This window comes from Marmota monax, unplaced genomic scaffold (genome assembly GCF_021218885.2).
Source record: "Marmota monax isolate L192 unplaced genomic scaffold, Marmota_monax_Labrador192_F-V1.1 WCK01_AAM20220418_F8-fsc00024, whole genome shotgun sequence".
NCBI classification, from domain to species: domain Eukaryota; kingdom Metazoa; phylum Chordata; class Mammalia; order Rodentia; family Sciuridae; genus Marmota; species Marmota monax.
Genome location: NW_026695224.1, coordinates 25079960 through 25103499, shown reverse-complemented (window position 1 = coordinate 25103499; position 23540 = coordinate 25079960). Strand labels below are relative to the sequence as shown.

At 50.6% G+C, this 23540-nt stretch overlaps 2 protein-coding genes across 4 annotated transcripts in view; one reads left to right on the top strand and one right to left on the bottom strand.

Annotated features, from left to right (window-relative positions):
* The window catches only part of Pdpr (pyruvate dehydrogenase phosphatase regulatory subunit), a 62726-nt gene extending 40044 nt beyond the window's left edge, over positions 1–22682 (bottom strand). Inside the window, exon 1 of one of the 2 annotated variants that reach the window (XM_046434925.2) lies at positions 22004–22682. The gene's annotated coding sequence lies outside the window, so the exon portion shown is untranslated. Of the gene's footprint in view, positions 1–2605; positions 2806–22003 lie in introns of those variants that run through there. The other variant, XM_046434923.2, reaches the window with a different exon arrangement.
* Positions 11562–20887, top strand: LOC124086575 (C-type lectin domain family 18 member A-like). 2 transcript variants are annotated; one of them, XM_046434927.1, is made up of 12 exons: positions 11562–11952; positions 12503–12594; positions 14533–14772; positions 15574–15671; positions 16059–16180; positions 16351–16458; positions 17018–17110; positions 17521–17627; positions 18247–18376; positions 18737–18833; positions 19892–19983; positions 20461–20887. In XM_046434927.1, exons 1-12 carry the CDS (start codon positions 11811–11813, stop codon positions 20496–20498), a joined length of 1359 nt encoding a protein of 452 aa, XP_046290883.1. In that variant the 5' UTR covers positions 11562–11810; the 3' UTR covers positions 20499–20887. The 2 variants fall into 2 exon arrangements, with proteins under 2 accessions (XP_046290883.1, XP_046290884.1); XM_046434928.1 differs by lacking the exon at positions 14533–14772.
* Positions 22683–23540: the final 858 nt, after the last annotated feature.

The following is a 23540-nucleotide window of genomic DNA, read 5'->3' as shown; positions in this document are numbered from 1 at the left end:
CTTATTGAGACCCTGTCTCAAACTAAAGAGGGCTGGTGATGTAACTCAGTGGTAGACTTCATTCTCCAATACCACAAAAAAAAAAAAAAAAAAAAAAAATCTAAATCACAAAGTATAGTCTTTGCAAAAACTCAAAAACAGGAAGGAATTAAGATTTCCCACCACACAATGATCACCAACACTGGTGCTAATGGTATTTTAACACAATTTTTGTTTCTACAGCAATGGCTGCCCTGATGACACTGATACCACATGGATCTTCAGTCTTAATTTACTCATTCCTGAGTACCTGGGCAATCTGCCAGGCAATTTTTAAACAGAAATTCATTCTTGAGCTGGGGATGTAGCTAAGTGGTAGAGTGCTTACCTTGCATGCCAAAGGCCCTGGGTTCAATCGCCAAGCCAAACACATATATGCAAAACCCTAGCAACCTGTCATTTTCACTTGACAATAAATTAGTAAACAGAAAGGACTGCATATACTGTTTTATACTTAGATCTCTCCTTAACTTACAGCATTCAGGCATCTGTCCCACCATAACACTGACACTGCTCTTGCCAATAACACTCTAGTTGCTGGTTTCCAAGGACATTCTCCTGGCACTGTAACACTTGACCTCTCAACAGTAATTAACAGCCGATCATTTCTTCCTACCCACATACAAGGTCCTCTATGACTTCTTTTCTAAACACCTCTTTGCTGATCCCTCTCCTCTGCCCTGGTCCTCAGAACTTTATGAAGACAATTTCTCTCCTTCCATACACTCACCCAGGGTGATTTCAGTTTCACCATGACTGATGGCCTAACCCACCACATCCTGAACTTCAGATGTACTTATGGAGTACAGAATGACCATCACCATTTGATCAGATAGATAAAATCCACCTCCCTCAACTTCCAACATGTTCACCACTATGCATCCACCTGCTATACACAAAGAAAATAAGAAAAATATCATTGATGACTGGAGATCTCAAGATTAGGTTTCCAGATTTGGGGGGATATGGAGATACTTGAATTGTTTTTAAGTATTTTTATGGCTAGCTACAATATGCCAGACACTACAGAAGTACTGAATCTTCACAACCCTGCGAGGTAGATATCATCATCATTTCTATTCTACTTTTGAGGAAACTGAGATACACATTATGTGCAGTGATTCACCCAACCTCCTGTATCATGGTGAGGGCACAGCCAGGATTCAAACCCTGCCAGTCTGGCAACAGAACCTGTTGTTTATCACCACTTCCCTGCTACCTTTCCAATAAAAGGAGATGAGCCAGGGCAGCTATGAGGACAGAACCCAAGGTCCATCCCCAAGGAGGAAAAATGAAATTGCAAAGGTAGCAGAAGAAACATGACAAGAGAGGAGTTTCAAATTGGAATAAACCATGTTAAAAGCTTAAGGTGATAAGAACCAAGAGACTGCTGACCTTGTGCTTATCATGACCTTCAAGAGACTGAAAAGGTGAGGGAAGAAGAGTTTAAAATAAACAGAGAAGACACCAGAGAAAACCTCCAGCAGGTTTGGCAGAGAAATGGGAAGAAGAAAAAAAAAAACAGCTTGACAGCAAAGGAGGTAAAGTCAGTGAGAAAGATACTGAAGATGACAAAGAAATGAAACACCATCTGGTTTAGAGAGTTTGTTTTAAAGTTCTTGAAAACGACTGTAATACAGACAGGAGCTCCTGCTGAACAGCCTGGTTCTGCTCAGATCTGCTTATACCAACAGCAGCAAGGTGAGGAGCTAGCTCCCGAGTTACAGCATTAGGCACAGGTGGGCTGCTGGTCACAAGGAAACTTTGGTGAGTACAGGTGGACTAACACAACATTTGCCACACGAGTCTCAGCAGAACTGCCAGAGACACCGATTTAAAAGCAAAAGCCCCAGGCTCCACTTCTGGAGATTCTGATCCCTTGGTCCAGGGTGCTATAGTTTTAAACAAGTGCACCTGGTGATCAAGAGTTTGTCAGTCACAAATCCCTACCACGGAAAACGGACCGTTCAGCCTCTCCCACTCTCCACCCCAGCCCTGCACACTGTGCTTTCAATGCACGCGCAAAAGAGGCTTGCAGATTCCCGACTCAACCGACTATCACACACAACAGTCCCAAAGTGCCACGCGTTAGGAGGAAATCCCACCGCCCTGGCCTAGACCGTCAGATAATTTCTGCCAGACGCTGCAGCAGTCTGTGTGAGCAAAGCACAAGTGGACCACGCGCGTGAAGGCGGGAAAACGATTTCACCTGCAGAGACCCGGGACCGGGCTAGCCGCGCCGGAGCAGACTGCGCTGCAGGGGCGTGCGCTTCCCAGCCGCAGCGGGGTCCGCGGGCCGCCGCGGGCGTTCGGCTGAAACGCGCGCACCTGGAAGAGCCAGCGCGAAGGCCCGGGCAGCCGGCGCGGGCCCCCGAGGCACGAACAACGCGGGTGGACCGAGTCCTGAAGCCAGGACGCGTCTTCCCAGGAGAACAAGGTGAAGCCGACGGGCAGCGGGGGACCAAGGGACCGCTTCTGGGACAGATGCAAGCGCGAAGCGGGCAACAACGGGGGTCCCGGGGCGCGAGGGCCGCGAGAGCCAGAGCGACCCCACGGCTGTCCTTACCTCAGCGGCCTCACGCGCTCCGCGCTCAACAACACGGCCGCCGAAGCGAGGCGCGGCACGGCGGTTGCGGGGGTCGCCGCGGGCCGGAGAGCGGCAAGCGGGTAGGGGAAGAGGGGCGGGCCTGAGGAATAAAAAGTTCCGGGGAAGACGGGGCCCGCGACCTTCCGCGCTTTACGGCCCCCAGCAAGGGTATGACGGGAGCGCGACCTCGGCTGCGCACGAGCGCGCAATGACGTCACCGCGGCGGTCCCGCCCCTGCCACGTGGGCTTGTTTGGGTCTCGCGAGGCTCCGCCCCGGGTTTAGAACTTGGGCGCCGGGCCCATGTGGGTTTCTCCTAATGGGTTTGCGATGTCGAGACTGCAGGTCCTGCTGGAGCGTGAGCGGTTTGGGGGCTCTTTGTACCTCGAGGCCTGTGTCCTGGTCCTTCCCCCGCGGGTCCGCTGCCTAGAGCAGCGTCCAGTCCAGAGCTTAGAAGGCCCAGGACTGGTGGTCGCGCCGCTGCCTCTGGCCTTTCAGGCGAGGCTCTGGCAGAGCGGACCCCAGAGCCGATGTGCTGGCCTGGCCAGGCCTCGGAGGCACGATTAGCGGACCAGAGTTCCCTGCTGACCCCACTCGTGGCTCCTTCCTCAGAGCTTGTCCGGGCTCTGAGGAAGAGCCGCTCAGTCACTCGAGCCTCAGACAAGTCCCCTGTCCACTACTGCCACCACCCCCGTCCCATCACCCAGGTCCATTACTTCATAGAACTCATCACTCTCAAGTATGTAAGTGTTTGCTGACTGCCTTTCCCACGGTGTCAGCCGGGCTCTCTGACTTCTGACGACAAAACCGGAGTCTCACGCACAGCTGTGTTCTGGGCATCTCGACCAGCGCCTCGCATCGTCCAGTACGGCTTTCTAGAAATGCTTCGACAAGGAATGGTGCAATCTCCACCGCACCTCGGGCCTCGCATGATCCCTAGTTCCTATTCTTTGAATTCCAGCCCTTTTCACCACACAAGCCAATCAGAGGGGGTTTTGCTTCCTGGCCATAACCAGGCACTGTGCTAGTTGCTGGGGTGCAGCAGAGCACAAGGAAGAAGTCCTACTGACCTTAGAAAGTGGCAATAAAGCTGCAGGGACCCGGTGTCAACCATGCCATTCCACAGGCTCCATAACTTATACCACATCACATCAACCCACCCGATGAGGACTGCTGGAGGACTCAAACTCTGCCCTCGATCTTCTGATAAATGAAAATTCTAGGCACCTGGACTCCTGTGCTTGATGAGTCATTTCATATGCTAGTTAAGGGTTTAACACAACTTGTCCGAAAACAAAGAGATGGATCCATCAGAAACATTGGAGAAGCCATTTCTGATGCCCTGAGGAATTTTTGGGAGAAAAACTTCACAAGTTTTCTTCATGAAAGTCTCTCCTTTCTTAGAAAAAGTGAATGGAAATGGCTCTTGCCATTTCCAGGCATATGATTTGGGAAAAACGTGGTGTCCGCAGGGAGAATGGATGAAGTAAGAGTAATACATTGATTCCCTTCTGTCTACATGCAGTAAGTAGTGCAGAGCTGAATAGACCATTCCTACTTCCCTCCCCCATCACCATTATTGGTTCTCCCCTTTTAAATGCTACACCCAGTGACCCTGCCAACACTCTGATTTCAGACTTTGTCCTCCAGCATTGTAAGGGAATGAACTTTCGTTAATTCGAAAATTAAAAATAATACTAAAAATAAATAACTAAATGCTACATCCAAAGCCCTTTACCTTGTCAGTAAGTTTTGTCCCTTATAGTTTTCATAGCTAGTAGTACCCTATTGGGTGTATTCAATTGGGTTATTCTTATGTTTTTGGCTTATTTTTTTTTATACAATATCTGAGTTGTTCTTGAATGATCCTGACTTCTGGGTGCTGAGTGTCCTTTGAAGAATCTAACAATGTTAATGATGTTACTTATGAGATTTGGAAGCAATAATTTTTTAATTTTTTATGTATCCTAATTTGTTATATATGACAGCAGAACGCAGTTCAATCCATATTACACATAATATCTCTGGTTGTACCCAAAGTAGAGTTACACCACTCATGTCTTCATACATTTACTTATGGTAATGATGTCCCTCTCATTCCATTGTCCTTCCTACCCCTATGCCCCCTCCTTTTCCTTCCCACCCCATTTGCCCTATCTAGTGTTCATCTAATCCTCCCATGCCCCCCCCAACCCCATCACGAATCAACATCCTTATATCAGAGAAAACATTTGGCATTTGGTTTTTTGGGATTGGCTAACTTCACTTAGCGTATTCTCCAACTCCATCCATTTTCCTGCAAATGCCATGATTTTATTCTCTTTCAATGCTGAATAAAATCCCATTGTGTATGTATACCACATTTTCTTTATCCATTCATCTACTGAAGAACATCTAGGTTGAGGAAGCAATTAACTTTTTACTCTTCACAAACCTATTCTGCATCCTTGTTTTTCTGTGAAGGATAGAATTTATAAAAGGAGGGGAAGATATTTTTAGCATCTGTTTCAAAAGATCTTTACCAGGGTTACTTTGTAAACCAAATATTGGATCTTGCTGAAACTCTTTCTTTATGCCCAGTTCTGTGTCTTACACTTCACAATGTCAAATGGCAGATGGATTAGGGGAAAATGAGAAAGAAGGAAAGTTTGTTTCAGTCTGTGAGTTCCCACCACCCCACCATAGTCTCTCCTTTCTCAGAAAAAGTGAATGTAGGGTGGGAATCTCTGCAGCTCTTTTCAGTGAAGGATTTCCTAGTTCTCACTCTCTGGTCAATTCTTGGGATGTATAAAACAGCATTTTATTTTATTTTTTTTTTTTTTTGTTTTAAAGAGAGAGAGAGAGAGAGTTTTTTAATATTTATTTTATTCTTTTAGTTTTCGGCGGACACAACATCTTTGTTTGTATGTGGTGCTGAGGATCGAACCCGGGCCGCATGCATGCCAGGCGAGCACGCTACCACTTGAGCCACATCCCCAGCCCTAAAACAGCATTTTAATTATCACAATGTCCTGTAACATTCTTTGTGTTTGTAAGTGTGCAATTCTGCTCAGGCCCCTTCTGTTCCTATGCAGAGTTGACATGTCATCCTAAAGACATTCTCGGCACTTTGGTAAATGAGATCTTATCTCTAGCTCCTGGGTGACATTGAATACATAGGGTCACTGAGCATTTCTGTCATCCCTGAACAGAGTATTAACATTGTGCACTGTATTTGTAGCCAGCTGAGTTTCAGTGGATATTGTCTTTTTAATGTTACTAGGTGTATAAATGAATGAACAGACATTTCAATTCCTCTTTCCATGCCCACTTGTGAAATATCCATCATCCACACAGTCACTCACTATGATATATTATTTACCATCATTATGGCCAAACAATGTACACAAAACCATTTATGTCTGTAATACCAAAGTGTAAAAGACAAATTGGAAACTAAGATATAGAAGATACAGGACTGTGCACAAGTCCTGAACTTTGTCGTCTCATTGAAACTGTTAGGTTTTTAAACCAAAGTAACTTCATTTTGAAAATCAGCACCTCCCCACCCAAGCATGACCTTCCCATTAGGCCTGCCCCCAAAGAGTCCATAACTACTGAAACCACAGCAAAAAACACCAAATAACAATCACAGGACCAGATGGGTTGTCTTTTAACTAATCTATTGTACATGACTATACAGAAGTTTTTTTTTTCCAGCAGGCTGCTGCACCTTGCAGAAGGGCAGCCTGGCAGATATTCTCTGTCAATAAACCTTTGCTTGAACTCGGACTTGTGTCTCTCATGGATATTTGCGCCAGCTACCCTAACGAAACTTCACTTAAATTGTGAACAATAGATGAGAGTAGTCCTGCTTTGCATATGAAGAAAGTGAGGCTTAGATTTAATAACTGAAAGACTGATTCAAGTAAGAGCTAAGTAATGAATCAGGGGTGCTTCCTTAGAAGCACCTGAGGTTTCAGGCAGCACAATAACAATAGCCTCTGAATGAATGAAAATCAACAAGACTGAAGGACAAACTATTTCCAAAGAGATTTATAGAAACTTGCTTTTTTTTTTTTTTGAAGCCATTGGATACCTCTCTTCTTCTGTTTCTGGCCCGATAAAATCTTCCTTGTGATCTCTATGGTAGAGAGTGCCACAGGCCTCGGGGCAGCCTTGTAAAGGGATGCGCCCTTTTCTCTAGCCCGCCCCAGGAGCATAGGGTTTCATGGAAACCCCAACACTAGCACTATGCCTACATTTCATAGATAATGAAAGAAATGGGGAGAGGGAGAAAGAAATTTTATTTAAAACGTTTTAAAAATTTTTAAATGTTTGCTGACAGGCGCAGAGGCGCACCTCTGTAATCCCAAAGGCTCAGGAGGCTGAGGCAGGAGGATGGAAGTTCAAAGCCAGCCTCAGCAATTCAGCAAGGCCCTAAGCAACTTAGTAGACCCTGTCTGTAAGTAAAAAATAAAAAGGGCTGGGGATGTAGCTCAGTGAGAGCACTTGCTTTGCACGTGCGAGGAACTGGCTTCCATCCTAGGCACCATATAAACAAATAAAGGTATTGTGTCCATCTACAACTCAAAAATAAAAATAAAAAGGACTGGGAATGGTTAATCGTCTCTGGGTTCAACCCCTATTAAAAAATAAAAAATAAAAATAAAAGTTTGCCGATCTTGGGCTGGGGATGTGGCTCAAGCGGTAGCGCGCTCGCCTGGCATGCGTGCGGCTGGGGTTCGATCCTCAGCACCACATACAAACAAAGATGTTGTGTCCGCCAAGAACTAAAAAAAAATAAATTAAAAAAAAAAAAAAAGTTTGCCGATCTTTAAAATGAGAATCATGCCAGAGTTGCCTCAGACGGAGTGGGGATGCGTTTACTGCGTTTGTCCACGTGCATAGACCAGTAGGTGGCGCTGTGGTCTGTGGATTGAGAATTCCCGGGTTCACACAGCCCCTTCCATTTAGCGGACTCTGTCGCATTTAATTAGAAACCCAAATCAGACTAATAAAATCTCCCTCCGAAGGCTAATTCATTGTGACCTCTATGGTAGAGAGTGCCTCAGGCCTTTGGGGCAGCCTTGAAAAGAGGGATGCGCCCTTTCTCTAGCTGTATGTTCCCATGAAAGGCTCTAGAGTCAAGGACGCTCAGACCCTGCAGGAGTTCTGAGGCATGCTGTAACTCAGCACGCTCAGCGTCCCAGCTTGTGCTGGTTGGTGACCATGACCTTGGGTTGGACCTGTTGGCCTGAATGCCAGCGTTGCCTCCCCGTTGGTGTATGACCTTGGGCAGTTGCCTTTCCTAGACCTTCGCATCAGTCACTGTTCTTCTGAGAAACGGAACCAAAGAGAAATATATAACAGAGAAAGAAAAAAGAAAGGTTTATTTTAAGGAATCAGTTCAATTAATTATGGAAGCTGGTGAACCTGAAATCTGTAGAACAGACCATCAGGCTGGAAAGTCCGGAAAGATCTGACTTTGCCATCTCAAGTTCAAAGAATTGGAGACAGAATGCCTTTCTTTAGGGAATTTTTGTCTTTCTCTTAGGGCCTTCCACTGTTTGGATAGGGCCCACCCATAGCATTGAGAGTAATCTTCCCTACTCAAAGTCTATTGATTTAAATATTAATCACATCTATAAAATATTTTTACAACAGTGTCCAGACTGGCATTTAACCAAACATCGGGTACCATAGCCATATAAGTTTTAGGGATGTAGCAAGCAGTAGGACGACCTAGGATGCACAAGAGCTTAGGTTCAACCCCCAACATCAAAAAAGAAAGAGGAAAAAGAGGGATTGTGGCTCGATGGCAGAGCATTTGTCTACCACGCACGAGGCACTGGGTTTGATCCTCAGCATCACATAAAAATAAGTAAATAAGTGTCCAACTACAACTAAAAAAAAAAAAATTAAAGAAAAAAGAAAAAGAAATTTACCCATGTAGAGTTACTGGTAACTTAGCTGGGCAAGGTGGCTGATGCCTGTAGTTCCAGTCACTGAGGAGGCTGAAGCAGAAGAATTGCAAATTGAAGGGTAGCCTTTGCAACTTAGCAAGACCCTGTATCAAAAATGAAAGTATTTATTTTTGGTACCAGGAATGGAACCCACGGTGTTTCACCACTGAGCTACACCCCCAGCCCTTTTTCTATTTTTTTATTTTGATACAGGGCCTTGCTAACTTGCTGAGTCTGGGCCTCAAACTTGCAATCCCTTCTGTCTCAGTCTTTTAAGTAGCCAGGATGGACAGGCATATGCCACTGCACCTGGCTACAAAATAAAGTTTTAAAAAATTAAAAATAAAACAATATGGACTGCCAGGCATGGTGGCGCATACCTGTAATCCCAGTGACTCAGAAAGCTGAGGCACTAGGATCACAAATTCAAAGCCAGCATCAGCAAAAGTGAGATGCTAAGCAACTCAGTGAGATCCTGTCTCTAAAAAAAATACAAAATAGGGCTTGGGATGTGGCTCAGTGGTCAACTGCCCCTGAGTTCAATCCACGGTACCAAAAAACAAATAAATTTATTAATGAATAATAATAATAATAATAATAATGACAACAACATACAATTTCTAGAAGAGACATGACCACAGATCTGGAGTTGAATGCAAATCTGAAAGAGAATTTTTTGGAGAACATCAATATGATTCAATGGCTGTGGAAACGTGAACTTCTTCAGGAAGAGAAACAATAGCTTAAACACAAATACAGTTTTCTGAGAAAGAATACAAATTGAGAAAAGAGGTGACGAGCAGGAGAGGGCTACTGAGTTAGTCACCTTTCTGCCACTGAAACGAAATACCTTAGCTCATTGATGTAAAAGAAATAAAGGTTTATTTTGGCTCTCAAATTCAGAGGTTTCATTAAAGCATAGGTTGGCTCAGTTGCTTTGGGGCCTGTAATAAGGCAGAATGTCATGGCAGGAGCACGTGATGGAGCAAAGCTGCTCATCTCAAGGCAGCCAGGAGGCAAAGAGACTGGAAGGGGCCGGGGTCTGACATCCCCTTCAAGAGCATGACCCTGTGACCTAACTTCCTCCAACTAAGTCCCACCTCTTAGAGGCTCTACCACCTTCCAATAACACCAAGGCTTTAAAATACAGGCCCAGAGGGGCATTCCAGATCCAAATTATAGCAGGTGAATAGGTAGAGACATGTGACAAAGCAAACAATGAAATGTGAATTACAACACCTGTTTATTGTAACAAAAGCTGTAATAACCTCATCTGGAGAAAGCCATTTTGCAAGAACAGGCCCATTCTCAAAAACCTACCCCAATCACTGAGCAAACAATGTAAAAAGTCTAGACTCAAGAAGAAATATCATGTAAAACAAGGTGTGAAGCTTTGGTAAAGGAGTCCAGCCAGGGTTGTCATCCCTAATTTTTGCCATTGGATACTGAGGCCTAGGGGTGCAAGACCCGGGTCACACACAGTGTCTTGGTCACAGCCCAGGCCTTCCGGGATCTGTCTAATGGTGTATTCACAGCCTTTCCTCTTCCAGCTCCTAAGACTGGGCTCACCCTGGCCTCCTCTTTCAGTGAGCCTTGGCCTAGGACCAGTAGGACCCTTTGATAGTTATTCTACCCCAACCCCTAGAATTTATTTTCCTCCCACCTGACTCAGGTGCCTGGTATCAAACTACATGAGACAACAAGCCACACATATCACTGAAGCCCAGGAGCACGAACTAAGTCATTTATCATACAGCTTAGAGCAGGGGTGTGAAAAATAGAACTCAGAAAAATCCACAATATGAATTAAAGCACTAGAAAAGTAAAAGTGGAGGCCCTGAGTTAGCTGTGATGCACCAGGTACTTTCTGGGTGACCATGGACAAGTCCCTGTACTTACTGAGCCCCAGTTTCCTCATCTATAAATACTCCTTGGTATCACATTTGCTACTGCACTGGTTTGTGACAACAAAATGACTCACATGTGACTGTGCTTTGGGGGCTTTATTTAGACTTGGCTATTGCTTAAGCATTGCTGGGACCTGGAGATGACGAGCTGGAGGTTGCCAGGTCTCCATCTGAGGGCAAAGAAACTCTGAGGCCCTAGGTACTGTGCAGGGACACACTCATAATGATACCCACATTCCATCAGTGCTTCCCAGAAAGCCAAGCCCTTGCATCTCAGCAGAGTTTCCATGGAGTTGACACCTCACCCTGAGATGGTGCTGGCTCAGGGGTCAGGGGCTGCCACTGTGCTTGGGGATGGCTGAATAACCTTTGATCAGCCCTGAGAGGAATGTGGGCACTGGGGTGTGGCCTTGTGAGACCCGCTGCAGTAATTCTGGTGCTATTGTGTAGGCTTAGCCAGGCCCCAGTCATATGGCCATGTGTGCCTTGTGGCTACCTTGTGGCCTGATGGCCTAGAAGCCGACTTGTTCCCAGCAGGGCTGCAGTCAGCCAAGGGAATACGTCATGCACTCTCCTCCCTGCCTGCCTTGTCCCCTCCTGGCTCACAATCACATGGGTGAGGATGGCAGGTACCAGGGCTGGGCTCACCCTACCCACACGCTGCCCAGACAGACTTCAGTAATGCTCCCCTTTCCTCCCAAAAGCACAGCCCAGCCCACTCCCCTTTGAGCTCATTGGTGGCACCTGTCTGGTGTGCGGTTACCTCCTGCCTATGTTTAATTCATGGCAGGGAGTTGGGATGAGTTTCCCAAGAAAGGAAAGAACTCCCTTGGGGTCTTGCCCAGTTCCTGCCTGCCCCACAGGGAACAAAGCTGAAGCCCCAGCCTCCTCCCTGGGTCTGGGGCTGGGGAACAGAAACTGCTGATGGGCTTGGAGGATACTGTCCCAGCCAGGGAACAGCCATCAGTCACTAATCCACTGTTCTGGAATGTCTGTGGGCCAATCAGCGGGGTCTCTGGGGGCTCCCCGAGGGCGCTAATAATCCTGCAATGATTAGCAGGGGCCACGAGGTCAGTGCACACTGTTCTGCCTGTTGTCGGTGGGGCAGGCTGGCCAGGCCACAGAGGCTGGAGCCTGGAGGCATCCAGGGGAGCTGTCTGTCTCTTTTCATGCCAGCAACAACAGGAGGCTGTTTGGACACACTGATTACTCACGGGGCCTCCCCCTTTTGTCTGCCAGCCCACCCGACTCCTTGAGATTGTGAAGAGCTCCATCTCTCCTGGGAAGTGAGTTGGCTGGTGAAGCCAGACTGTGCCTGCAGCACCGACTGGCCCATGCTGCAGCCAGAGCCCTCCCTGGGGCCGGGAGGCCAGGGCCACTGGCCTGGCCTCCTGCCCGTGCTCCTGACTCTCATTGGCATCGCCTGGGCAGAGGTGCAGCCACCCCAACCACCAGAGCAGGCTCAAATGCCCAGAGGTAAGGGAAGGAGGGGAAGGACAGAGGTAGAGGAGCCATTGTGAGCTTTGAGGAGGGGGTACCAGGAGATTTCTGGAAGCCAGATCTCTGGCCTAAGCCCTGGGTGGTGTTGGTGTGATTTGAGGAGGGACCCAAAAGGACAGTCCAGGGGGCATGATGGATGGATACTGGGGCTGGGAAGAAGGACAAGGGGATGGGCCCACGTTGGGGTCAAAGTGGAGTACCAGCTGAAGGCTGGAGCTGATGACCCAGAGAGATGCAATCGCTGAGAGGAGGGTGGGTTTTGAGTCCCCACATGCCTGGTCCCAGTCCCTCATTCCCTCCATTGTCCCCCACTCCTCAGTCATGGCACTACTTTATATCCGGTCTTTCTCTTCTCACTCCTACTCCTGTCTCCATCTCCCTCCCTCTCCCCCATACCCACCCATTGCTCTTCTCTGTCTCAGGCCTTGTATCCTAGGGGTGAGGCTGCACTCTTACCTTGCCATGAGGACTGACCCAGTCCCACTGCTCACTGTTCAGTGACCTGGCCTTCTGTCCTTGTCCCTAGCCCTGAACAGGAAGGAGAGTTTCTTGCTCCTGTCTCTACACAACCGCCTGCGCAGTCGGGTTCAACCTCCTGCAGCCAACATGCGGAGAATGGTGAGTGCCCCCAACTCCAGCTCCACCAGAGTGGGAGGGTAGCTGAAGAGACAGAGACCTGTCAGGGGCTCACCAGGCCATGCCAGTGCCAGGTGCCCTTCTGCCTGGGAAGGGCTGGTGGGGACAGTCAGTCACCTTGCCTGCTGAGGATCCATGGCCCTAGTTGCTGAGGGGGCTCTGTGGCTTACTCCTCCCCAGAAGGACCCTCAGTATATGAGGCCATGCCCCTGGCTCACGCTTGCCTAAAAGGCAGACCTTGGGTCTTCCCTGGTATCCCGTTGCCACGGAGACCAGGAGACATGCTAGGAGCTGGGATCTCCTCCCCCAGGGAACAGGAGCTCTGCACAGAGTCCAGTGGGAAGGGAGGAGTGGGGAACGGGAGGGACAAGTGGCCTGCTGAGCTGTGGAGGGGCTTGTGTGTGACCAGGATCTTTCTGGGAAACTAGGAGGGGCCTCTCAATTTCCTGGCCTATTCACACATTCGCAGTTCATAATTTCACAGCAGGAGTGAGGTACAGGGTGTGGGGGGAGCATATGGAAGTTTTCCCACCAATTTCGTTGAGACTGCAGGGTTGGAACTGTCATCCTGGAGTTCAAAAATTATGTCCCCATGGCCTGAAACCCAGCAGCTCCAGCCCATGTTAACAGGTCAGGGAGGAAGGGCAGGGGAGAATGGCTAGGGGCCCAGCAGCGGTTCCTCATGGCTGCCTCCCATGAACTCCTGTGAGGCTGGCAGCTACAGTGTGTGGGTGGCGACCTTGAGAGCTCAGGGGTCAGTTTCCCAGGAGGTGGGGGTGGGGCAGGCCGGAGGAGGGCAGGTTGCTTCTTCCCCTTTTCCTGCCCTGAGTGAGTTCTGTGTAGCCAAGATGCTCCCAGCATCTTGTGAGTGCTCTCTCCCAAGACCCTGCAGGCAGGGAAGAGCTATGATCAGTTGGCTGGCAGTTTATAACTTTTCCAGGGCCCTTGGCAAAGCCCTAGAAACTCACCTTCCTAAAAAGGACACAAGTGGAGGCCCACCAGCAGCCCACTCCCATTCTGCCCCATGTATCCCTGTGGGCCTCTGAGGTTCTAGGACACCTGTTCTTTGCACATGGTGAAGATGAAGCCATTGGGGTGGTTGTGGCTTCTGAGGAGCCCTGGGGAGAACCCTCTACCTACCTCCAGCCCTCATCAGAGGTAAAATCATAATGAACACGAGCCCAAACTGAAGCTTTCTGTGGGTCTGCCTGAGCAGGGTACCTTCCTCCCTGTATTTATTCGGTCCCCACAACCCTTTCCAATAGGCACCTTATAGATAAGGATGTTGAGTCTCACAGGGATTGAGTGACTGCCCAAATGCCCAGGCCCAGGCGAAAAAAAAAGGGTGAGAGGTCCCCTGGGCTTGGGCATTTGGGCCCCAGTGAGTAGAGTGCTCTGTAGGTGCTCACCTGCACATTCCCACCAGCACCAGCTGACCTCTTCCCACTCCACTCCTCTCTAACCCAGCCACTTCATTTCTCCTGCATGACCTCCAGCATGACCTCCAGCAGTCACTCAGTCTCTGTGAGACTCGGTGACTAAGGTTTCAGGGGTAGAGTCTTGTTTCGTGATGTCTTGCTGTCAGCAGGTTGATTGGCACCTTGGCAGGTCACACCCATCTCTGAGAGGCTGTGTGGCTGCAGCAGGTCCCCCCATTGCTGGTGCTGTATGAGACCTCTTAGCAGAGCTGAGGGAGAGTTTACTTGCATTCAGGGGATCTATTCCAGAGGGACTGCCACAGGAAGTTCCCAGTGCCAGATCTACCCCCGTCACTGGCTACCTTGCCAATGAGTCCACACGCAGCCCCTGGACGGCTCTCGACGTGGATACTCAGAGACAATGGGGGAGTTAAGCCATTGCCCAGTGGTCCTCTCCTTTGCACAAAGGTCTTCTGTGGATATCTGTTTGTTCTGCCCCCAGGACTGGAGCGAGAGCCTGGCCCAACTGGCTTATGCCAGGGCAGCTCTCTGTGGCGCCCCAACCCCAATCCTGACTTCTGACCCACGGCGGGTTCCCCAAGTGGGCTGGAATGTGCAGTTGCTGCCTGCAGGCTTGGCCTCCTTTGTTGAAGTGGTCAGTCTCTGGTATGCAGAGGGGCAGCAATACAGCCATGCAGCAGCCGAGTGTACCCACAATGCCACCTGTACACACTATACTCAGGTGAGTGTTGCAGGTGAGGCCAACTGAGGTCAGCTGGCTCACCTCAGAAGGACTGGGGCTGTAGCTCAGTGGCAGAGCACTGGTCTGGCATATGTGAGGCACCGAGTTTGATCCTTAGCACCACAGAAAAATTAACAAACAAAATAAAAGCATGCTATTCATCTGCAACTACAGAAAAATAAAAAAATTTTAAAAATTTAAAAATAAGCAATGAGCTAGACAGGCACCATGGTGTACTCCTATAATCCCAGGGCCTTGGGAGTCCGAGGCAGGAGGATCTCAAGTTCCAGGTCAGCCTCAGCACCTTAACGAGACTCAGCAACTTAATGAATTCCCATCTCAAAATTTAAAAATAAAATAAAATAAAAATTCTGGGGATGTAGCTTAGTGGTAAAGTGCCCACAGGTTCAATCCCTACTACCTGCCCCCCCCCAAAAAAAGTGGACTATAGCAAGAAGTGAAAGGTCATGTACATTTTTGCAATCTATCACAAGGCCCTTGATGTCCAAGACTTTCTTTTGCCACTCTTCTCCATCCACCCCCAAATTTCCCCTCCCTTCAAACATCTGCTAACTGCCCCCACTCCCCACCCCACTCAGAAAGGCTTCCTACATGATTCCCACCATCCTCAGAGCTCTGCCCAGAACAGCTGCTCCCGAGGCCCCCGGGGAAGTAAGGGAGCTTTCTTTTTATGTGGATTGTGAGCCAAACTCTGCCCCCCCTGCCAAGCATGCACTGCCTGTGCATGCTAGAGAGGAGGGAGTCTATGATAGTGTTTCTGAGCCACTGTGTTCCCTGCAGCTCGTGTGGGCTACCTCGAGTCAGCTGGGCTGTGGGCGACACCGGTGCTCTGTGGGCCAGGTGGCGATGGAAGCCTTTGTCTGTGCCTACTCTCCTGGGTAAGTGCCCACAACATGGGCTACGGGGAGGGCTAAGTGGGATACTTTCATCCAGGGTGAGATGCCTGTCCACCCAAATGGCCTTTACCCCTTGGTCTGCACCCTGTGTGGGAGAGGGAAGAGGAGGGAAAGGAGAGCTTGTGGAAGATTCTGGACGTGCAGACTGAGGCTTATCCGTGATGTCCCTTCCTGAAAGCATGCCTGGTTTCAGGGGATTTGTTTGGAGGTCATCTGTTTCTTCCTTGAAAATCTCCCTGTCTCACCCAGCTCCCTGACTCTGTGGGCATGCTGAAAGAGCTGAAGGGGCCTGTGGGTAGGCAGCAAGGCCCCATTCCTGCTCTGCCCAAGGCTGGCCCCTTCCAGATCCTCTGACCCTTGTTCTCACAGAGGCAACTGGAAGGTAAACGGAAAGACAATCACCCCCTATAAGAAGGGCGCCTGGTGTTCGCTCTGCACAGCCAGTGTTTCTGGTTGCTTCAAGGCCTGGGACCATGCAGGGGGGCTCTGTGGTGAGTGCCCCACCCTTCTTACCTCCTCCTGGGACAGTAGGTGGCTCTGGCATGAGTGACAGCAGCCTGAGGGACTATCCCAGAAGCCCTGACCCCTCACCACCCAGGGAGGCACCTTCCTGACTGCGGAGGGGAGGCCCCTTCTTAGAGTTCCCTCCGTGCCTGACCAGAGGTCCCCAGGAACCCATGTCGCATGAGCTGCCGGAACCATGGACATCTCAACATTAGCACCTGCCAATGCCACTGTCCCCCTGGCTACACAGGCAGATACTGTCAAGGTGAGGACCTAGTGCCCATGCAGGCAGTCCCAAGGGGTGAGGAGGGAGGTGACCCTGTTGTGTCAACCCCTGCTCTATGGTGTGGCTGTGGGGTGGCTGGAGGCTGAGAGCATTTTGAGGGAGTCTCTGAGTGGATTACTTGGGAGTACTTGCTGGGGTCTGCACACTGCATGCATTCATTCAACAAGCCATTCATTGAGCACCAACAGTTTGCCAGACCCTGTGCTATGCAGGGGACTCAAAATGGCCCTGAGGCTATGGGACAGGGAGGAAGACAGAATTAGGAAAAAGAAATGGGTTCTTGTTCCACTGCCCCCCAACCCTACAACCCTGGGCAGGTCACCTCCCAAACCCCAGTTTGCTTCTTTCTATAATGAGGATCAAACCAAAGAAGCCAAGTGTAGTGGCAGTTGGAAGCCCAGGTGCTCTCTGTCCCCAAGAGGGATGCTCTTGCTGTTGTAGCTGAATGTTCAAGGTCTGTGGGGAGCAACATGGAGGGCAGGTTGGGTGTCGGGAAGCTGGAGGCTGAGTGCTCTGCCCTCCTGCCCTGTCCTGGCAGTGCGGTGCAGTGTGCAGTGCCTTCATGGCAGGTTCCGGGAAGAGGAGTGTTCCTGCGTCTGCGACGTTGGCTATGGGGGAGCCCAGTGTGCCAGTGAGTCCTGCCCTAAGACCCCTCCCAGGACTCCCTTTGGTGGGGTACTGGATTGGGTTCTATCAGCTCCAGAATCCCATTGTATGCATCTCTTCCCAGCTCCTCCCTCCATGACATCATATTTGTAGTCTGCAGTGCTTGGGCTATGGCAACCCAGAGTACTCCCTAGCAAATACCCACAGTGGGGGTATTTACACCACTGAAATCGACAAGTATTCATGGGTTTCATACATATTTAAGAGCGAGAGCTCATTGTTATACGTTTATCAGCACACCACTGAGCCCACCTGCTTCCAGTTTGGAGCAGGTGGCCACAGGAAGGAGCATCTTGAGCTTAGATCTCTGGCAGGGTGGGAGAGGGTCATGATTCTAAGGAGGGTTCACAAACTCAGTCCCCTCCACCCCACCAGCCAAGGTGCACTTTCCTTTCCACACCTGTGACCTGAGGATCGATGGAGACTGCTTCATGGTGTCTTCGGAGGCAGACACCTATTATGGAGCCAAGATGAAATGCCAGGTGATGGTAACCTCTACCTTCCCAGGAACCCCTCAGGTTCTCAAATGAGAGTTGGAATGAGATGACCCTGGACTAAATGATGGTTCCTTTGCCTTCTCCTGACCTAATATAAAACAGAGGTCACAGACCCAGAGGCTCAGGAAGCCAGGAGGTCATTAAGTGAGCAACCCAGAGACAAAGCCCCCACCCCCAACTTCTGTCTTAGGCACTGTCCTGACCCGGCTCCAGATGCTGATTTCCAAACAGAATGGCAGGTCAGGTTGTCAGGACTCAGGGTTTTTCAAAGTCAGAAATCCACATCTTCATCCGTAATTCTTGACTAATTAATGTTGCCAATATGCAATGTGAATATATTTAAGGTACTGTGCAGTTAAGACAAAACCCTCCTGAGGGCAGGACCCTGCCTGGCCTGTGACCTGTGTACAAACAGAGGAAAAGCTGTCAGGGAAGGGAATGGTACCTCTATTCTCAGAGGCAAGAGATCATTAAGGGGTATGTGATGAGGCCTGACCAGCACACACATTTGGGATCCAGGGCCATGGTGGGGTGGCAGGATGGGAGAAAGGGTTGGCCTAAGCTCTTGGAGCCCTGCCACTGAGACCCAGGGTTGGGATTTCAGGAAAAGGGAGGGACACTAGCCCAAATTGAGAGCCAGAAAGTACAGGATATCCTTGCCTTCTACCTGAGTCGCCTGGAGACCACCAACGAGGTGACTGACAGTGACTTTGAGACCAGGAACTTCTGGATCGGTGAGTGCCTGGCTGGTTGGGGTGTGGTGAATGGGAAACGTGGGGCTGAATGTTCTACAGAGCTCCAGGAATCCTGTGCTTGGGCTATGGCAACCCAGAGTACTCCCTAGCAGATAGCAAGGGTATGTTGAGGGCTTAGAGTCCAGAACAGGGAGGGTAGACAGGCTTCCAACCCCCTTCCCTGGGGAGAGGGCTGCAGGAGGGGTGAACCACAGTGCAGAGGCAAGGGCTGGAGGCACTGGGAAGAGTTTAAGAGCTGGGGGCCCAAAAGGTATGAGGCACCAGGCTCCTGGGCTCAGATACTCCTCTCAGGGCCCCTGGGCTCTCAGATGATAGGCAACCTTGGCTACCCTGGCCCAGGGCTCACCTACAAGATGGCAAAGGACTCCTTCCGCTGGACTACTGGGGAACACCATTCCTTCACCAGTTTTGCCTTTGGGCAGCCTGACAACCAGGGGTGAGTCTGGGGTGCCCGCACTCCCCTGGGCCAAGGGTGTCGCCTGGGCCTCCTTGGTTGAGTCTTTGGACTCCACTGAAGAACCTCTACCCAGCCTGCTGCTTGGTCCAGCCCTTTGAGGCTCTGGGCCTGACCTGGTGCCAGGGAAGTCTGGGCACAGCTGGTGCAGGCACAGGCCTGAGGTGAGGGAGGTATAAATCAGAAGGTGCATGATATAAAAGAGAGGGACCCCAAGCCCAGGCACAGTGGTGTATACCTGTAACCCCTGCAACTTGCGGGGCTAATACAGGAGGATTGCAAGTTTGAGGCCAGCCTCAGCAATTTAGCCAGACCCTGTCTCAAAATTAAAAATAAAAAGGAAGAGCCATCGCTCAGTGGCAAAGCGCCCCTGAGTTCAATCCCAAGTACTGCTCCCCCCAAAAAGAGGAAACCCAAGAAAGTTTAGTGCATCTGTCCATCCCCATTGTCCCCTCAGTTGCCCCTCTATTTATTATTCACTTGCCCCTCCCTCCACTGGCCCATCTACCCTCTGCTTGTATCAATACACCAATTCTCCAGCTGTCCACCCACCTGCATCCTTCATGCACACATCCACTCCCCAGCTGACCCCCTAGCTGTCCTGACCCCCCTACCAAAGACCTTCTAGTTCTATGCCTTCAGGCCCAGGAACGCCCAGGGCAGGGGCAGCAGAGGTGAAGGTGGTGAGGCTGTGTGGCCAGTAAGAGCTCCAAATATCATCCCCAGCCCTCCTTGCCAGCAGCCAGGCCTGATCAGGCTCCAGACACGTCTCCTTGATGGAAGGGAAGGACCTGGGCTCTCTGTTCCACGTTCATCCCACTGGCTGGTGTGGCTGAGTGCTGCAGTGATGGGTCTCCTGAGACCTCCTGGCTTCCCTGAGAAGAGCATTCGTGCTCTGGAAGCATAATGGGAGCTTGAGGGTTGGTCTGGCTCCCAGTAGCCCCATCTGTGGTTGGGGCACCTGGGCCCAGATGGCCTAATGCAGGGAAGACCCTGATTTCATTCCTCCACTCTGAGCACCCCATATTCTGGTCTGGCAGGTTTGGCAATTGTGTGGAGCTGCAGGCATCTGCTGCCTTCAACTGGAACGACCAACGCTGCAAAACTCGAAACCGTTACATCTGCCAGTTTGGTGAGGGTCTGCCCTCAGTTCCCCTCCTTTGGTTCCTGTCCCCTGGGTACTGATGGCCCACTCTAGGCTGCTAGGATATCCAAGTCACCCACATAGAGTGTCTGAGCACACCAGGTCAGAGAGGATGTCCTGCTCAGGACCTTCAGTAGGCCCAGCATCACATGGCAAGTCCATGCAGACATAGGACTAGAACATTTTCAAGGAACTTCTCCAAGGTCCCTCTCCTTCTACCGTGAAAGTTGCCACCTGGGGTCCTGTTGGGTCCCTCAGTGTTCTCTGATTCCCTAAAGTCCAGTGAACTATAGTGAAGGGCAGAGGTGAAACCTGGCCCTGCACCAGCTCCCAGCAACACGTCCAACATGGGAGCTCCATGTGGGACCATGGCCATGGGCACTTCCAGACCTAGTAAAGCAGGCTCTCCATCCCAGGACTGCCTGTGCTGCCACAAAGTCCCACCCTGTTCTACTTCCTTTCCAGCCCAAGAACACATTTCTCGGTGGGACCCAGGGCCCTGAAGCCTGACCAGGCAGCTCTCCTGCCAGCCCCTGAGTGCACTAGCCCTGCAGGCCTGTCTACTCACCTGTGTGGAACAAGAACTAGGCCCAAAGTCCAAAATGAGGTCTCAGACCTTGCATGATGCAGGAAGTTGGGCAGAGGGTGGCAGTGAAGCAGGTGGGGAGTGGGGAGGGTGGTGGAGAAGCTTGGCATGGGAAGAGGAGAGCCTGGGTCCCTCAGCTGACTTTTGATTGGGATGATGGGCTTCTGTGAGGCACTGAAACAGAAGCCAGAGCTAGAAGTCAGAAGAGGCTACCATCCTCCCCCTGGGCCAACCCCTGGGGCAGCTGGAGCTTTCACCACCAGATGCCTCCCAGGAAGGATTAAACTAATTTATGAATCGGCTGGACTTGCAATTGCTCAGCTTGGAGAATTCAGATGCCCTAGGATGATCCTCAAAAGACAGAGGGGGCTTGTCATCTCACTTTCCCACTATTCACCTTGTTCCTTTCCTGCTCAGTCTTGTGACCCAGGCTACCCTTTGGATGTTTTCAGGCTCTCCAGTAACATGGAAAACCAAACTCTGCCTCAGTAGGGGGTCTTTTCTCCAGCAACTCCCAGGACAGGGCCTCAAGCAGGCAGGGTAGACACTGCCCTGCACACCTGGGACACAGTGTGTGTGTGAGTCTGTCTCTTGTTTCCCATGATGTAGTGTTTTCACATATCAGGGCTGATGGTATAGTAAGAACCTGGAGAGTTACACTCCTCCATCCAGCTCCTCAAATATTGGAGCATGCACTTAAGTACTGTGTGTCAGACTCTGTAATCAACACCTGATGTCTATTAACTCATTTAAACAGACATCCTCACTGAGAAGTGAGTATTGCTATCCTCATTTTACAGTTGAAGAAATGTAGGCACAGAGAGGTTCAGAAATTTACCCGAGGCAGTGGTGCATTGGGAATCAAACCTGGTCAGTCCGATCATCTCATCTAAATATATATATATATTTTTTTTTTTTTTTTTTGGTTGGGGGGTTGGTCCGGTGGGTTTAATCCAGGGGGCATGGGAGAAGTTTTGTCGTGCCCTAACTCAGAGCGCGGGCACACGCTGGGCGCTGGGCATTCACACAGATGTCTCTAACAATATCATCCACTCACAAAGGGGGAGGCTGGTCTTGCAATTGCTCGGTTCAGAGAGCCCAGGCCATAAACCCCAAAATTCTGCCCAAGGACGCCTGCGGGTCAGCTTGCCCAACGCCTCCTCTGCCTCACGGGAGACAGGAGGGGCCCTGCTCCCCCGCCATGGTCCTGCCAGGTAGTCACCCATCCGTCGCAACTCTCTACCCGGGTCGTGGAAGACCACTTCGCCTCAGGATCGGCGGACACACTGCCCACAAAGGCAACTTGTGGCCCTGGGAGCCTCGCCCGCGCCAGCGTAGTCGCACGGTTCCAAGTCCCGCCGGGCGATCCCGTCCGTCCCCCGAGACCCGGGAGGGAGCCCCACTGCGGGCGACCCCGCCTACCTCCGGGTCCTCGGCTCTCCGGGGACACGGCCCATACTCCTCCAGCTGAGACGCTCGTTTGTCACCTGGCCTTCCTGGGAGGCATGGTGTTTTTTGCATCCTGAGGCGTGTCCCAGAAGGGTGCGTCCTGCGCGCGCCCACGGGGCAGGGGGCTGGCCTGGGCGCGCCCTGCGGGGGCGACCCGCTACAGGACAGGCGGGGCGGCAGGTCCCAGACCCTCCCACCCCAACACCACGCAGTGGGCGGTGGGAAGAGTGGTACTGGGTGGGCTGTGTGACCCGAAGTCCAGTGGGCTCCCAGCAGGTGTAGACGCCGGTGTGGAAAGACCTGCCTGCGGCTCGCTTGGTGGTCCACAGGCTTCACCGCTGGAAACGGAGGGGCGCGACCAGTCACCTCCGAGGTCCTCAAGGCTCTGAGCTGGGACGCCCTGGAGATCAGCCCAAGGTGTGAGGAGGCGGTGCCATCGAAGGCACGTATCCTGGGCAGGCCGCTCGCTCCGTGCTTCCTCCCTCAGGTTTTCAGTGGTTGTGTCTGGCTTTGCTGGCCCTTATATCTCGGCATGGCCAACAATCCGAGGACAAAACACAGTTTTATGCAATCAACAGATATTGGTTACATGATCAGATAGTGATACAGAAGTATATTCTGGAAATTTTGCATGGCCTGATCTACCAGGTATCTGCCATCTCTCTGGTGGTTTATTTTTGCAGTGCTGGAGATGGAGCCCAGGCCCCGCCTACCTGCTAGGCAAGTGCTTTGCCATAGAGCTACACCTCCAGCCCTGGAGCTAGTTCTTTAAAAGTCCCAGCCTAGCCGGGGTGTGGTGGCAGTCACCTGTAATTCCAGTGACTCCGGAAGCTGAAGCAAGAGGATTACAAGTTTGAGGCAGCCTCAGTAATTTAACAAGACCCTGTCCCAAAATAAAAAATAAAAAGAACTGGGGATACAGTGTGATAGTAGAAAGGGTTCAATCTCTAGTATCCCCACCACCAAAAAAAAAAAAAAAAAAGTTCCAACCTGTGTTTACCTTCCCCAGCGGGGAACAGGAAAGCAAAGTTGGCTGAGTGGATGAATATGACCATAACTCAGAGTGAGAACCAGCTGGCCTCCAGAGAGAGAGAGAATATGGAACAAGCTGCTGGGCTTTCCAAGAGAAAGGAAGCCCTTTCCTGAGGTTCTGCCCAGAACAGGACAGCGAACCCCTTGCAATGCCTTCTGGCTCAAATTGGTGTTCTAAAGATAGTTCTAGATGGCATAGCACTTGCCGCTTTCTCTCTCTCTCTCTCTCTCTCTCTCTCTCTCTCTCTCTCTCTCTCTCTCTCTCTCTCTCTCTCTCATCAAACTGGTGCTTTGTGTATAATTTAGTTGTGAAAGTTAAAACATGGCTGACATGGTGGCACAAGCCTGTTATCCCAGCAGCTCAGGAGGCTGAGGCAGGAGGATTGTGAAGCCAGCCTCAGCAACTTAGTGAGACCCTGTCTCTAAATAAAATATAAAATAAGGGCTGGGGATTTTGTTCAGTGGGTAAGCAACCCTG